General features: G+C 41.1%; 1 protein-coding gene across 2 annotated transcripts in view; it reads right to left on the bottom strand.

Annotated features, from left to right (window-relative positions):
• LOC129757282 (syndecan) overlaps window positions 1-15335 on the bottom strand; it is a 152379-nt gene extending 137044 nt beyond the window's left edge. Inside the window, exon 1 of one of the 2 annotated variants that reach the window (XM_055754446.1) lies at window positions 14113-15335. In XM_055754446.1, coding sequence (XP_055610421.1) covers window positions 14113-14205 — 93 coding nt within the window. In that variant the 5' untranslated portion in view covers window positions 14206-15335. The remainder of the gene's footprint in view (window positions 1-14112) is intronic. The other variant, XM_055754447.1, reaches the window with a different exon arrangement.
• Window positions 15336-15921: the final 586 nt, after the last annotated feature.

The following is a 15921-nucleotide window of genomic DNA, read 5'->3' as shown; positions in this document are numbered from 1 at the left end:
GTAAACAATAATAACGGAAGAAACGGAATAAAAAAAAATGCACTCTTCTACGTATTACATTATTGTCCCGGAGCAGGTAGAAGTGATGGCGAAGAAAGAAAGAAAGAAAGAATTACAGCAACACTTTTGTGTTTGGTCGCTGTTGTTTTGTTTGGTTGAGTATTTTTTCTGAGATTGCTAAGTTAAATTGTCAATTAAAAGACTGACCTTTTTTTCTATTGTTTATTAAATTCTATAAGCTTTGAGTTGTTTATCAATTTAGTATGCTGATCAAACTAGTGAATTATACAAATGACACAGGCGTTTTTAGAAAAAAAACGTAGACACCACCATCGAAACAAGATTGGAATAGATTTGTTGATAGAAAGAAAAGTATCATGTTTCGTAGAATTGTTTTTGAACTCAATTTTGTATTTTTCGACTTTGAATAATGTTACAGAAGCCAAAAAACTGAATCTATAGATCAAAATATTTATAATATACATAATGCCGCAGCCCGTGGCGTAGAGGATAGCCTTCAAGTCTTTTAAGCCAGCGGACATGAGATCGAATCCCGGTCACAGTATACATACATAGTACACTTTCTGTGGGTTGATGGTTTTAGCATTTGTAAGATGCTAGCCATCATATCCTCGAAAGCTGTACGCTTAGAGTTAAAAAAGTCATCTTTTCGAGGAAACATCAAGTTTTATTGAGATCCTGTATGTGTTTATGTTCGTTTTAAAAAAAAATGTGTGAAGTTTCACTCTTCAATTCGCCATCGAAGGATCCGACTTGATTGACGTACACGATTGCTGTTCCGAGCAGTGTTCCCAGAACTCAGTAGAAAAATGTTTTTTCCTGTACTCTATACAAACAATCTATGATGATTGACACGTGACAGCCGCGAGCAGGTTGCCTTGTCTGGGTTCCAGCTCTAAGGGCCCGGTACGGCGTCGTCGTCGTCGTCGTCATTTTGATGGACTGGAACTAAACTTGCAAATTAAACTGATCCTAATCGCAATCCTCCTGATGCCCTGGCTGCCGACAAGAGCCGCAAAATAATAAGCAGGATAGGTTCGCGAAAATAACAACCTAAGCATTATTAGGAAGTGGTGGTTCTGTGAAATCATCCTCGATAAGGTGCCGGTACGGGCGAATTGATACGGTTAATTTGGTTTGCCGATCGATCGGAATCGACAAACAAGCTTTTCTGTGAATGGGTTACTTGTTTGCTTTCTGAGTGATGTTTTGGGAATCTTTGTTGACCTTTTCAGACATTTCGACTGGCAGATTTATCATCTACTAGTTATGAACTTAGGTGAGAATATCAGTTTTTAATGTTCACAAGTTTTCTTACCTCCAATTTTGATTTCAGAAACCCAATTCAGTCGTTCATTTCAATACTCAAAAGAGGCTTGAAAGTAATGTTTTTTTTTCTAAATACAGTATGGCCTATAATAAATTCGAAAATCTGTTATCAGGGTTAACATGATTTAAAAAACTTTTTACTCGTTCGGCATATAACAGAGGTCTTGGCGTATTCGCTCTTTACAAAAATCGATACCGATATACTCTGTTTCTTATGGTTAGGTTTCTTAGTGCTCGAAGAGCGGCCTGGCTGCCAGAAAACATGAAGATAATTGTGTACCTAAAGCTTAGTTCTTTTAGAAATGGGACACTTTCATTTGCTAATAGCTCGTTAACTAGTTATTGGATATTGAAAATTTTGACAGCATTTTGTTGCCTGTAAAAAGTACTATTTGACCTATTTTTTTCAAAATTTAAAATTTACGCGTTTTTGAGATATGTACGATACAAGAGAAAAGGAAAAAAATCATTTTGCACAGTTTCCTTGAAAATACGTCATTATCAAATTGATAGCTGACAAAACCGTTGATTATTCAAAGAATTACTAAGTTTTTGTGGTGGATAAGTATGCAAACACTGTAAAAATGTCCACAAAGTTCAAATCAAGCATTGGAGTAAAGCACAGGATCGGCAACTACGTTTGAGGGTCATCAAGGAAGTCAAGTCTCATACCAGCATTTTTAATTTTCAATAAACGAAAAACTAAGGGTAGATCGCTGAAATGTCCAAAACAATTTTCTCCGATAAGCTGAAAGTGTTGCCTAGTAATGACTCATTGAAATCCAACCTCAAACAACCATTTTTTGATAGTTCCAAAGCTCTCAAGCTGTAAAACCGGTACCGAAAAAAAACGTTCAAAAATGTGGTCAAAAATAATCAAATTTGTTCATTTCGAAACAACTGTATCCACTAAAATGCTTCCAGTTTCTAGTTTCCAGAAAACTATTGGACCAAAAAGTATCAGAAATTGAAGAAGGAGGGTGAAGCCACCTAAAATATAGATTTTACGAAGTATAAGTTGGAGAAACTGATCAATTCCATGACTGAAAAAAGTGTGCGCCGGTCAATGGGAGATATTAATAATAAAGTAGAAATTTCTTTAACAAATAACGGTAAATATTTTTTTTCAAATTTTTTCATAAAAGATCATAACATTACCTTCTTTTTCTTCATAGAAAGTATTTCGTTCAAACGAATGGTTTTTTAGATACAGGCATTCGTAACTGTCCCATTTCTAAAAGAACTAAGCTTTATATCCTTCTTTTAAACAGGCTGGAGTACATGCTGGAATTGCTTGAATTTCAGCTAGGAATTTTGGCCTGTTTCGCATAGAAATTGAGATCCTGAGTCTAGGTCCGAAAACCCTTGCCCCAGTTCTATTATTTATTTTAGACCCATCAGTAAACAATTTAATCGGGGATCCGGGAGGCCCATCTGACTCCATACGTCCCTATCGTTTATAGTAACCTGTGTATATGTAGCCTCTAGGTTGAAAACGGGCTACATCCAGTCATTCTTCTCTACAATAAGTGATTTTTAGGTGTCTTGTAAGATCCTCCTCATAGAGATTTTGGTTTTCTGAGGATCTCAAGGCACTACGTTCTGCCTCAATAAATTGAGTTCTTGGATTTTATTTTAACTGCGAATATCCAGTAGATGATTTTAGGTTATTAATTTTATTTTCGTAGCAATCCGTCTCACGACATAACTCCATGGCAACCGTTCTCCAATTGTTCGGACATCCCACATTCGCCAGATCACGCTCCACTTGGTCTGACCACTTCGCTCGTTGCGCCCCTGCTTGTTCCTACTGGATTCGTAGCGAACACCTGTTTTGCCAAGCACCTTCTTCACCTTCACCTTCACCACCTTCTGGATACTGGGTTCGCCGTAGAGTCGCGCGAGAGCTCGTGGTTCATCCTTCGCCTTCACACTCCATCCTCCTGCACGCCACCAAAGATGGTTCTTAACACTCGTCGCTCGAATACTCCGGGTGTACGCAGGTCCTCCTCGAGCAATATCCATGTATCGTGCCCGTAGAGAACAACCGGTGTGATGAGCGTCATGTACAGGTTACACTCCGTGCGAGGGCTAAGGCTGATGTCATGCTGAAGCAACTAGCAACGCGACCTACAACGCAACGTTCACACGACTAACCAGCTCTCATTTGATCTCCATGGAAATCGCGCAGACCTGTCATACTGGTCGCTTTGTATAGCGCGACCAATCTGATGCCAATGTGTTTTGTAGCGCGACTAGTAGGAAATCCAATAGGAATATTGTTTTTTCTCGATTTGAAGCAGTGATTCCGGGTTTTAAGCACAATAGTACGAAGATCTGTCCGAACTTGTGATAATAAACTAAAAAATATCTTAATCGGCGAGAAAATTTTCATGAATTCTTAGTTCCGGCAAAAAAACAAGGAATTTTGTCGGTTCAAATTTTGGCATTCTTGCAATCCGGGTCGTGATTTGATGAGTTTTTGATGGCTCCCGAAAGAAAGAAGACGATTCAAAGCATTATCAGATGTAGAGAAGTGATGATTTGTAGGGAATTTCAAAGTCACAGGTCGCGCCAGCATGACATACCAATGCGTTGCAACGCAATCTTATTGGAACGTTGCGTTGCTAGTTGCTTCAGCATGACATCAGCCTAAGGCTGATGTCATGCTGAAACAACTAGCAACGCAACGCAACGCAACGTTCCAATAAGATTGCGTTGCATTGCATTGGTATGTCATGCTGGCGCGACCTGTCACTTCGAAATTCCCTACAAATCATCACTTCTCTACATCTGATAATGCTTTGAATCGTCTCCTTTCTTTCCGGAGCCATCAAAAACTCATCAAATCACGACCCGGATTGCAAGAATGCCGAAATTTGAACCGACAAAATTCCTTGTTTTTTTGCCGGAACTAAGAATTCATGAAAATTTTCTCGCCGATTAAGATAGTTTTTAGTTTATTATCACAAGTTCGGACAGATCTTCGTACTATTGTGCTTAAAACCCGGAATCACTGCTTCAAATCGAGAAAAAACAATGTTCCTATTGGATTTCCTACTAGTCGCGCTACTAAACACATTGGCATCAGATTGGTCGCGCTACTCAAAGCAACCAGTATGACAGGTCTGCGCGATTTCCATGGAGATCAAATGAGAGCTGGTTAGTCGTGTGAACGTTGCGTCGTAGGTCGCGTTGCTAGTTGCTTCAGCATGACATCAGCCTAAGTCTTCTCGACCTCAGTTGCTTGTGGAGTCCATAGTAGGCACGACTTTCGCTGATCATTCGCTGCCGGATCTCACGGCTGGTGTCATTGTCTGCGGTCACCAGTGAGCCGAGATAGACAAAGTCTTAGACGTATGCGGCTTTGAAGTCGATGAATAGATGGTGCGTAGGGACTAGGTGTTCACGGCATTTTTGGAGGATTTGTCGTAATCAGAAGATCTGGTCCGTCGTTGACCGTTCCTCCATGAAGCCGGCCTGATGACTTCTCACTAATATGTTTGCTTATGGCGTTAGGCGGCGGGTTAGGATTCAGGACAGCATTTTGTAGGCGACATTAAGGACAGTGATCGCTCGGTAGTTCTCACAGTCCAATTTGTCGCCCTTCTTGTAGATGGGGCATATTACCCCCTCCTTCCCCCCTCCTCCGGTAGCTGTTCTATGTCCCAGATCCGAACCATAAATCTGTTTGGGCAATCGGCCAACTTGTCCGGGCCCATTTTGATGAGTTCAGCTGCGACGCTATCCTTCCCAGCCGACTTGTTTCTATTCAGCTGGCGTATGGCTTCCTTGACTTCACTCATCGTTGGGAGTGGCTCCACTACGTCGTTGGCTACGCCGGCAATATACCTTCCCCATCATCTGGATCTCCTGCATGTGCGCCGTTCAGGTGTTCATCGAAGTGCTGCTTCCACCTTTTGATCACCTCACGATTGTCAGTCCCCGTCCTTATCCCGGCACATTTTGAGTTTTTTGGTGTGGGGGAGTGTGGCGGGCCATTCAGAGGAAAAAAAATTCGGCTTGCGGCACGAAGCCTTTGCGGGATGAACGGTTGAGTTTCTGATGGAACTTTCGCGTTTCTTGCGAACGATGCAACTGCTCAAGTTCCTCCTCCTCTTCCAGGCGGCGCTTTTTCTCCTGGAAAATTTGGACTCGCTGCCTCTTCCGCTGTCGGTGTCATTTCGACGAGTACCACTTTGCACTACTACCGCCCGCGCGGTATTCTTTTCGTTCATCACCCTCCTACACTCCTCGTCAAACCAGTCGATCTTTCGAGTTCGTTCCTCATGACCGATGACGTTCTCCGCAGCACTGTTGATGGCTGTCTTGATGGTATCCCCACAGTCCTCGAGAAAGGCTTCATCAAGCTCGCCCTCTGTGGCGACCTCAGGTTGCTTCAGTCGTGCGATATTTAACCGAGGCGGGCGTCGATTTCATATGTTGTACACTACGGAGAGTTTTGGGCGCATCTTCACCGTCACCAGATAATGGTCTGACTCGATGTTGGCGCTTCGACAGGATCTGTCGTCGATAATGTCCGAGAAGTGCCGGCTGTCTATCAAAACGTGGTCGATCTGTGGTTGTGTTTGGTACGGTGATCTCCAGGGGTACTTGTGTGGGCAGCGAAATCTATTAGTCTGAGGCTGTTTACGTTGGTCCCTGATGATGATCTTGATATCATGGTTTGGGCAGTGGTCGTATTCAAGCTCCAGCTGCACGTAGAATTCGTCTTTGTCGACACCGGTACCCCCATGTTGAGGGCTGGGCACGTTGATGATGCTGATGTTGAAGAACCGGCTCTTGATTTTCAACCGGCACATTTGGGGGTTGATCTCCACCACCCACTTCACGCTCTTTTGCATCGTTCCCATCACTATAAAAGCTATTCCAAGTTCGTGTGAGTTGCCGCAGCTCTGGTAGATGGCACGACCATCTGGATACGTTCGTACCGTGGAGCCCTTCCAACATACCTCCTGCAGCGCTACGATGTCGAATTTGCGACTCTTCAATTCGTAGGAGAGCACGTGGGTACTCTGCCCACGAAATTTAAAGATCGGCAGTTCCATGTTCCAATCGCTAGTCCCTTTTAGTCGCATGGGTCTTTGCCGATTTCCATCCGAAATTTGTTTTTCATTGCTTGTATTTTTTTAGTCACGGGCTGGAAAGGCCCACAGCTAACCTCACCATCCCGCAGGAGGACATTTTAGGAGATGATTTTAGATCTTAATCCTCATTTTTCCTACCACTTTAAGGCAGATCCGTACAGCTGTAGCAGCCTTGGCTGTTACATGCTCTTTCTGTGGGTTCCATGATAGTTTTGAGTCTAGAATTTGTCAAATATTTCACTTGTAATTCGAAGTTTAGCACTTCCCTATCTTTAGTTAGAAGTTTTAGTTCAGCTTTCGTTCTATCACAGTATAGTTTTGGAAGGATTTATGTTCAGTCTCTTTTTTTTGCACCAGAATAATGCGTAATTAAGTCCCTTAGGCCCATTTGGGTCCTTCCTCCACCCCATACGCTTCTTTAGAAGTGGGAGGGACATATTATCCTAAGGATAATTTTATTTTACTTTAAATTTTCTTTTTCTGTACGACTTATTTAGTCTTACTCCCGCGTATGTCCATCACCGTACAATTTAACATCTGATTCTTCGTCAGATTCCATCACTTTCATCTATGATCCTTGTCAGGATTGGTCATATTTTCAAACAGTCCGTTTGATGTATTGTATTGCCATTTTCTTGAATGTGTTTATGTTCACAATATCTTTGATGCTCGACGGTAGGTTGTTGAACATTTTCAATCCATTGTAGAAAATTGAGCGTTTGCTCATCTCTTTTCTGATATTTGGCAGTCTGAAGTCTTGTGCTCTTCTAGTGTTGTATCTGTGGATGTCGATTCCGTATTGCAGGCCGTCCGTTAAATAATTTGGTAACATACCATTTTTCATCTTATATATAAACATTAAGCTGTTATATGCAATTCTCTGTTTCACTGACAACCATTGAAGAATATCGAGCATTAAAACACTAGGGGTGTATCGATTGCATCGTATCACTACTCGCATAATTTTATTTTGTATTTTTTGCAGTCGATTCGTTTGTGTGTCAGATGCATGAAGCAATATTGTAGCGCAATAATCGAAGTGTGGCATGATCACGGATTTAACATAAATTACTTTTGACCAGAAAGTCATATAGCGACTAATTCGGCAAAGTATCCCATATTTTATGGCGATTTTCTTGATTGTATTGTCAATATGTGCTATGAAATTCAGCTTCTCATCAACTTGTATTCCCAAGTATTTTACCTGGTGCACTCTTTCGATGGCACAACCATCAATCAGCAATTCTGGGCAGACTCTTATTTGACGATTACCAATAACCATCCAGCTGGTTTTATTGAGATTCAGACACAATTTTTTATGTTTTAAAAACTCAGAAATATTTTTCAAATCGGCATTTGCTTCTTGGATAACGAGCTCTAAGTCATCACCACTCCAGTAGGAGACTGAATCATCCGCAAATAACTTAAGAGAACCATAACGTAGACAGTGTTTCATGTCATTGATGTACAATATGAATAAAATGGGACCCAGAACACTTCCTTGGGGGACTCCAAGATTATTTTCTCTATATCGCGAATATGATGACCCATATTTTGTTCTTTGCATTCTATTATTCAAGTAGTCTTTAAACCAGTTTAGTACCGTTCCGTTGATACCTATTCTTTCCAAAACGTTCACCAACTTTAACCGATCAATCGTTTCAAAAGCTCTCTTGAAATCCAGAAACACGGCAACTGTGTAACTACCGTTTTCAATATTGGCTTTCCAATTTCGAAGTATCAAGTTCACTGCAGACTCCGTTGAATGCTGCTTTCTGAAACCAGATTGCTCGTTAATCAATATTCCTTCTGACTCAATAAAATGGAGAAATTGTTTTTTAACTGCTAACTCCAGCACTTTTTCTTGTATTTCCAACATGTTTATCGGACGATATAATTTAGCCTCTCGTGCTTTTTTCTCTTTTTCAATTGGAACAACAGTCGAATGCTTCCATGTAGAAGGTATTATGCCTAATTGTAGACTCGTATTTATAATTTGTGTCAGCTGATTAGCTAGTACCGGTAGAGAATCCTTAAAAACTTTCAAAGAGACGTTGTCGATACCAGCCGTGGATTTCATAGTTTTCACGATCTCATCAAATTCTTGACAACTTATTGTTTCAAATGAACTGAAACTTCCACCATTGCAGACAATATGATCCACGAAGGCGTTAGAACTTGCCGGAATACTGTCATGGATTTCCATGACACTGTCAATGAAGAAGTCATTAAACTTCTCTGCAATTTCAGTTTCATCCGTGATTTCAACCCCGTCAAACGAGACGGTATTTTCTTTTGCAGTATTTGGACTTACTAATCGTTTTATCGTTTTCCAAAGCAATTTTCCATTATTTTTATTTCTTTCCAGCTCATCTTGAATTGATCTATTTTTAGCCAGCTTTATTTCACGTGAATATTCATTCCTTACCAATTTGTATTTTCGCCAACTTCTTTCGCATTTCGTTCTTAGAAACTGTTTATAAAGATTGTCTCTTTGCTTTTTCATTTGCTTGAGGCTACTGGAGTACCATTTAGTACTCGAACCTGTACCATTTAGTACCGGCTTAACCTCTTTTTGGACCACAAGTGCATTTACACTATCTTTCAATAATAAGTCGAAGCGTCTTACTAACTCATTGAAGTCTGCGCATCTCAAGGTTGATTTTCCTGCCTCCAGAAGCTGACGAAATGCATTGTCATTATATTGACTCCAATCCTTCACCATGTAATGGTTTCCGGGAACCCATTCTTTATGTCCAAAATCAGCAGAAACATTTATAGTCTCATGATCTGATATGCGACAATCTTGAATGATAACTGCTTCAGCTCTGTCCACATTAGTGAAAACAAGATCAATTCTAGTACTGCTGGTTGCCGTTCTTCGAGTGTCTTCTGTAACAATTTGTCGAAACCCATATGCTTCCATAACACGTTTCAAGTCTCTGCATTCTGCTTCTTTATTAAAGTTGATATATTAAGTGCAGATTGCGTTCTATTGGACAACACATCCTCATGTTTTCACCGAACTGTAATAACTTCGTCATCTGCAATCCAATTATAACTTCGAATCCCATAGATACAAATTTGTTTAGGAGGTCGTCCACGATCAATGAACCCCTCCTTGGTAACATCCCTTAGGCTGATGTCATGCTGAAGCAACTAGCAACACAACCTGCAACGCAAAGTTCACACGACAAACCAGCTCTCATTTGATCTCCATGGAAAAAGCGCAGACCTGTCATACTGGCCGCTTTGTAAAGCGCGACCAATCTGATGCCAGTGTGTTTTGTAGCGCGACTAGTAGGAAATCCAATGGGAATATTGTTTTTTCTCGATTTGAAGCAGTGATTCCGGGTTTTAAGCACAATAGTACGAAGATCTGTCCGAACTTGTGATAATAAACTAAAAAATATCTTAATCGGCGAGAAAATTTTCATGAATTCTTAGTTCCGGCAAAAAAAAACAAGGAATTTTGTCGGTTCAAATTTCGGCATTCTTGCAATCCGGGTCGTGATTTGATGAGTTTTTGATGGCTCCCAAAAGAAAGGAGACGATTTAAAGCATTATCAGATGTAGAGAAGTGATGATTTGTAGGGAATTTCAAAGCGACAGGTCGCGCCAGCATGACATACCAATGCGTTGCAACGCTTTCTTATTGGAACGTTGCGTTGCTAGTTGCTTCAGCATGACATCAGCCTTAGTTGGAGTGGCACTGATTGTAAGTCTTCCCAAGCTTGCATAATTGGTCCTATTGCTTTTTCTTTTGCCTCAGTAGTCCTCGTGTTAAGGTACGTAAGATCGTTGACGTGACCGTTGACATTCCTTTTTTGCAAGCGAACTGAAAATTGTTATGCTGACTTGAGCTGTGATACTGAGATGCTCGTCAAGTATCTTCTTCATTATTATCAAAATGATGGATCTCAGGAGTGCCATCAAATTTTCAGGGATTGAAAAATAACTGTTTAACTTCATTTTACCATTTTACTCGTATTTTATTTACAGTCGATACGCAAATGCTCGCACCATGGCCTTAACTCCGACCATAAGATTCTGCCAACCTGTGAATCGACCGTTTTTGCATGTAAACCCATACTTTCTTCAGTTCCTCGACTGTCTTCACTACCTTAGGTCGTTTAAGAAAGGTGCTGCTTCATAATCGCCCAGTACTTTTCGATGGGGCGGAGCTCCGGAGTGTTGAACATTTTCGGCACGAAATTGACCTTATCGTCCGCATACCACTTCAGCACGTCCTTGGAGTAGTGGCATGAGTCAAGAAGATTGTTAGAACGTTATGGGCCTTCAGGAGAGGAAGCAGCCGCTTCTGGAGGTACTCTTTCATGGACATCTTCTGAGTGCAGACATGCTCCGGAACGCTGAATTTATCCTTGGCCGTGAAAAACAGGTTGTCGGGGATCTGTTTGAAGTCGGCCTTCACATATGTTTCGTCGTCCATGATGCAGCATTCAACTTTCGTCAGCACGTTGAGGTACAACTGCCTGGCACGGGTTTTGGCTGACTTGTTCTGTTTCTCGTCGCGATTAGGGGCCTTTTGTACCTTGAACGTTCCAGCCTTAGATTTGGCCTTCTGGACAAAACTTTGGCTTAGGTGCAGCTTTTTAGTTACATCCTGAACGGAGGTATTCGGGTTTCAGTTGAAGGCTCCAACTACGCGGTTGTGATTTTTGGTGTTGTACGGAATACTTTTTCCTTCACTTCTGGGCTTCTGATCGGCTGTCAATCGTTCCTCGAACCGCTTTATCACCCGCGACATCATGGAATTCTCGATTCCCAACGTTTTAGCGATGGAACGCAGCGAGAGATCCTTGTTCTCGTGATGAACTCGCAAGATTTTACGAACTATTCTTTCGACTCCATTTCCGCGAGTTTTGATCACAGGATTGAAAAACTTGCAGGATGTAAACAATGCAATATGAACTAAATCCACCCAAATTTTCATTAAATTCAACTTAACGGTTAAAAAGTTATAGCAATTTCATCGTGGACACCCTTCAGGCCTGAAAGTCTCTGGTTGAGTTTTATCTTTTTTTTCCCTGGTTTTGGGATAAAATTATCGCACACCTTCTTCCACTAAGCTCAATTGTAAATTACTATTTGTAATTCAGTCAAATGCACTGGTTTTATTGGCGACGAACATCTGCATCAAGGCAGGTGTTACCATTTGTTTTGCTTGCTGTATTTGGATTGGTATAATTTCACCTTTGCCAGCAGCTTTAAATGGCTCGAATGTACTTATTGCCCAGATAACTATTGGCGGTGTAAAGAATGTAACGATTCTTCACGTCTGACAATTCCACAGGGTCTTCCAGCCGGAGTCTCCATAATCTCTATCTCTTCGATATATCCTGAGAAATGCGTACTTAGCAGTACAGACCCCTTTCGTTTTTGGCAACATGCCCGAACATTTTGTGTTGCCAAAATCGAATGTTGCCAAAATCGAACGGTTTTTTTTTCTGAATTTTTTTTCTCCTATTTCTACAAAATAACTCTTTTTGTAATCATTAACGTTATTTTAAGTAAATTTCCGACCATTTTTAGAATTTTTATAGTTTTTTTCCTCATGTTTTGATGCATTTTGCACTATTTTTGTTTTGTTTATAATCTTTGTTTTCATTTGTCATTTTTGCTGCTTTTTACATTCTTCATCATTTTTAAGTTGATTTTGTCATTTTTTAGTCTTTTGTTTGTATTGTTTTTGATTTTATTTTATTTTTCATCTTTATGTCATTTTTGAGTACTTTATAAATTTTTTAGATTTTTTTTGTTTTTGTTGTTGTATTCTATCACCATTTCTGAACGTTAAAACGTATTTTTGGTGTTTGTCCAAATTATATTGATCCTGTTATAGAGAAAACTAAAAAGTAATGTCGCTTCTAAAAACCGTTCGATTTTGGCACATGTGCCAAAATCGGATGTTGCCAAAATCGAATGTTGCCAAAATCGAATGTTGCCAAAAACGAACGGGGCCTGTAATTGAAGCCTTTCTTCTGGGTCTGTAGTTAGCTCCTTGTTTTTCTTTAATTGACTCAGTCCATTTGAGTGTTTTTTAAATGGAACTTTTAGGAGCCTGGCAGTTTCTGGCATAGATTGAACGAATTCACACATGTGCCTCCAATTCCTCTTAGCATTTTGAATGTTTTGAATTGTACTCAGTTAGGGACTTACGATATTCATTCCAGTTTGAGTCAGCGTTTGCTGTGCTGAAATGTCTCCATATTTTTTCTGTAACTTTTCTAGTTTTCTTTTCCGTTAAGGAACGCTTCTGTTTGAAACACCTTCAATTAGTGGACGGCTTGCTTCGAGAGCGTATATGATTTTATTTGTAAAACTGTTTGAAGCTTCCTTTAATTGTGTTGTTGTTCGTATTTTCGCATCTAGCATAGGTTTGTGTAGGAACCCGTTAATACCGAATCAATCAGCAAACAAGCGATTTTGATCAAAGGCTACTCCAAGATATGGTGATGACTCTTTAAAGCAAAGTCCCGCTAAGTGCTCCTTCGAATCCAATGAGATTCTGTTATCACTGTTATAACAGACGGAAATTTTCAACTTTCATGGGAAAACTTAAATCATCCACTACATCCGTACCAACGGGAGCTACGATTCCACCCCATTCAATGGGTAGGCACAAGTGGGTACGTGATCGGAAGACGGTGCCGGGCCATTCTTCCGGCACAAAATACTTAAGTACCTACTTATAAACATGTAAATATATCGACCCATTATCAGTGCAAATATATGTAGGTATGTACCTATAGAGATAGGTCGAAACCAGACTTTGCGCTGCACATTGTCAATAAGTCACACTCCCATCGGATGACACATTCTTGTACGTAGAACGACAACGACGACGGCGGCGGCTTTCAATGGCTTTCGGAATACATACTTGGAATCCTTTCAATTCTGAAAGCCGAAGCAATAGTCTTTGCACCAGTAGTCTGGGACCAGTTTGTTGTGGTTCGGAACAGCAAAGCCCTACAATAGGCTGGACTGGAAAAGCTTTTTAATACATATGCCTAGGCCGCCGTATCGATTCTGCCGATTTCAAATTGGGTACCTAGAATGTGTGTGCTACAGGAATACGGGAAGGAGGACAGGATATTTCCAAAGGTGTTCAATGACATCATTAGATAGGAAACCGCCTCTTCCTCCAACGGAAACGGTTTCGTTCCGAGGCTGCAAGTTAGTGGGGCTCAGCCAGCAGATTGTTGGCTTTAGTTAGAACCTATCATGCATTGGTATGTAAGTGTCTGTGTGCGAACGTATCATAAAACCATAAAAAGCTGGCAACATCGAGACAAGAACAAGAGACAAGAGTCAGTTTTGGTGACCATCATCGGTGGAATCATACATATGTTCACCGCACCAACTAATTCCGGTTTTTGGGACCAAGATTTCAGGTGTTATTCTGCGTGCGATAGTATTTCACTGCCTCCAACCCCTTCCACATTTGCTTTCGCTTCGTATCTTTCGAGTTCATTTCCCTGGTGGAGATGTTGGATATTTTTAAACCTGATAAGCTTGTTCACCTTGAAAACGAGAGGATTGGTTGCGTTTTAATCATTTCATCATGACTGTTTGACTTAAAAGAATTACTTCAAGTTAAGTAAAATTTGAGCATCAAAATGGACCATACCTGATCATCCTGGGCCTCAGCCGTCGACCAGGGCACTGTCAGCACGAATAGGGCCAACAGTGTTGTCGATATGTAGATTCGTTTAAGGTACATCCTGTCTGCACTGGTTTCGGGGTTCCGCGGATCTAGCCTGGAACCTAGGACTGGTTTCTATATGCTAGCTGTCTCGGCTTCGAGGTTTTCCCAAACACGGAGTCAACTTCCTGCGCTGCTCCTGTTCCCTGCTTCCGAATACTTTGTCCGCACAACGTTAATTATTGCTGCTGCACTACTGCAGTCGGTCCGAAGAGGAAAACTCAGCCTATTATCGAACACTTTTTTCTACCCTCAAACACTGCAAAGCAAACCCACTCTTCACTCTCTGTTGTTGACAACAAACCGCAGAATTATTGCACCCACAAAATTATTAATCCTTCGCGTGAATCGGAAGTATTCCAGCCCAGAAAGTTTTCCTTGCGTTTTTTTTTCACTTCAATTTTCTGGCTCTGGCCGTCGAAAGATTCCACAATCCACACAGCAGAACTCACCTCCGCCTCCGTCAAAATGTGTATTATTTTCTTCTTTTCGTGTCACACGCACTAAACACACCAACACTTTTGTGCAATTTACTGCGCTACTACACACACACTAGACAGATGTCAACTCCAAAACAGAACCAACACAGCCAAATCCAAGAAACAAGCACGAAACGGCAAGATCCAGCCGCACTGCAGTCAAAATGGGACGGAAACAGATATCCAAAACACTGCCCTTCTACAGACGCGGGGGCGGACGAGACGAGCTCGCTATAAAACCCAATAAACCATACACTTGCCCATCCGGGGGCAGCTCCACTAGCAGAAACGGAACAAAACACCTTCCTGGCTCTCGCTCCTACCGCCGCAGGAACATGAATCTGTCACACAATTTTCTTCACACTCACGATTTTTTTCTTCGCAGCCTACTGCGACTTCCAAGGAAACACACGAATTTTTCCAACGTTTAGACCGTCCAAATCGGTCAATTTCAGATGTTTCCAGCAGCCTAAGCACTAGTTTAAAACCGGAAATACTCGATTCCAACCGAGTTCGCCCGCTAACCTGCGATTTTACACCCAAATTCCTGCGAAACACACGCTGCTGCTGCAAATCACTCGGTTTGCTTTTGATTTTGTGATCCCTTTACTGCTCCCGAGCTCACTCGCTTATATCTCCGACACAGTCCTCTGTAACTAAACCCAATGAACTGGCTCTGGCTGGCTGATCAATGAAAATCACACAATCAACGAAACGGCAAAGCGGAACAAAATTCTCTCAGCAGCACCGCTGCAAGCAAATCTGGTTTGGTGCCTTCTCAAAATGTCTTCCCACCAGCAGAGATGCCGATGTGTCTGGTTTTTCGAAACACCAACCTGATTTAAGCCATAGTTCTATGCTAATTTAAAAAAATTTAAGTTTGATTTTCATTAATTTTTGTGAATGTGAAGCAAATGATTGGTACAAAACTGCATTAGATACCCTCGGTGGAGATAAAAATTTGGAGAGACGACCAAAAAAAGCTCACCACAACCGACATTTCCATTACTCTGATGTATCTTTTTTTTTTATTTATTTCACAAATTTTTGAATTTTGAAAAAAAAGGCAACCCTGTCTATTAGACAGGAGAAATTTCTCTCACAATTTCAACCATCTCTTTCTTGCTATAGCAAATTAATTTTGAGCGCTTGTCGTCCGTCTTGCTCTGTTTGCGTGATACATAACCAAATTCTCTCGCTCATTCATAAGCTTTTACGTATGATACGCTCCGCAATTTCATTGCAGGCGGTGGAA

The sequence above is a fragment of the Uranotaenia lowii genome, chromosome 3 (genome assembly GCF_029784155.1).
Source record: "Uranotaenia lowii strain MFRU-FL chromosome 3, ASM2978415v1, whole genome shotgun sequence".
Lineage (NCBI taxonomy): Eukaryota > Metazoa > Arthropoda > Insecta > Diptera > Culicidae > Uranotaenia > Uranotaenia lowii.
The sequence above is the reverse complement of the archived record's forward strand: the minus strand, read 5'-3'. Positions and strand labels throughout refer to the sequence as shown.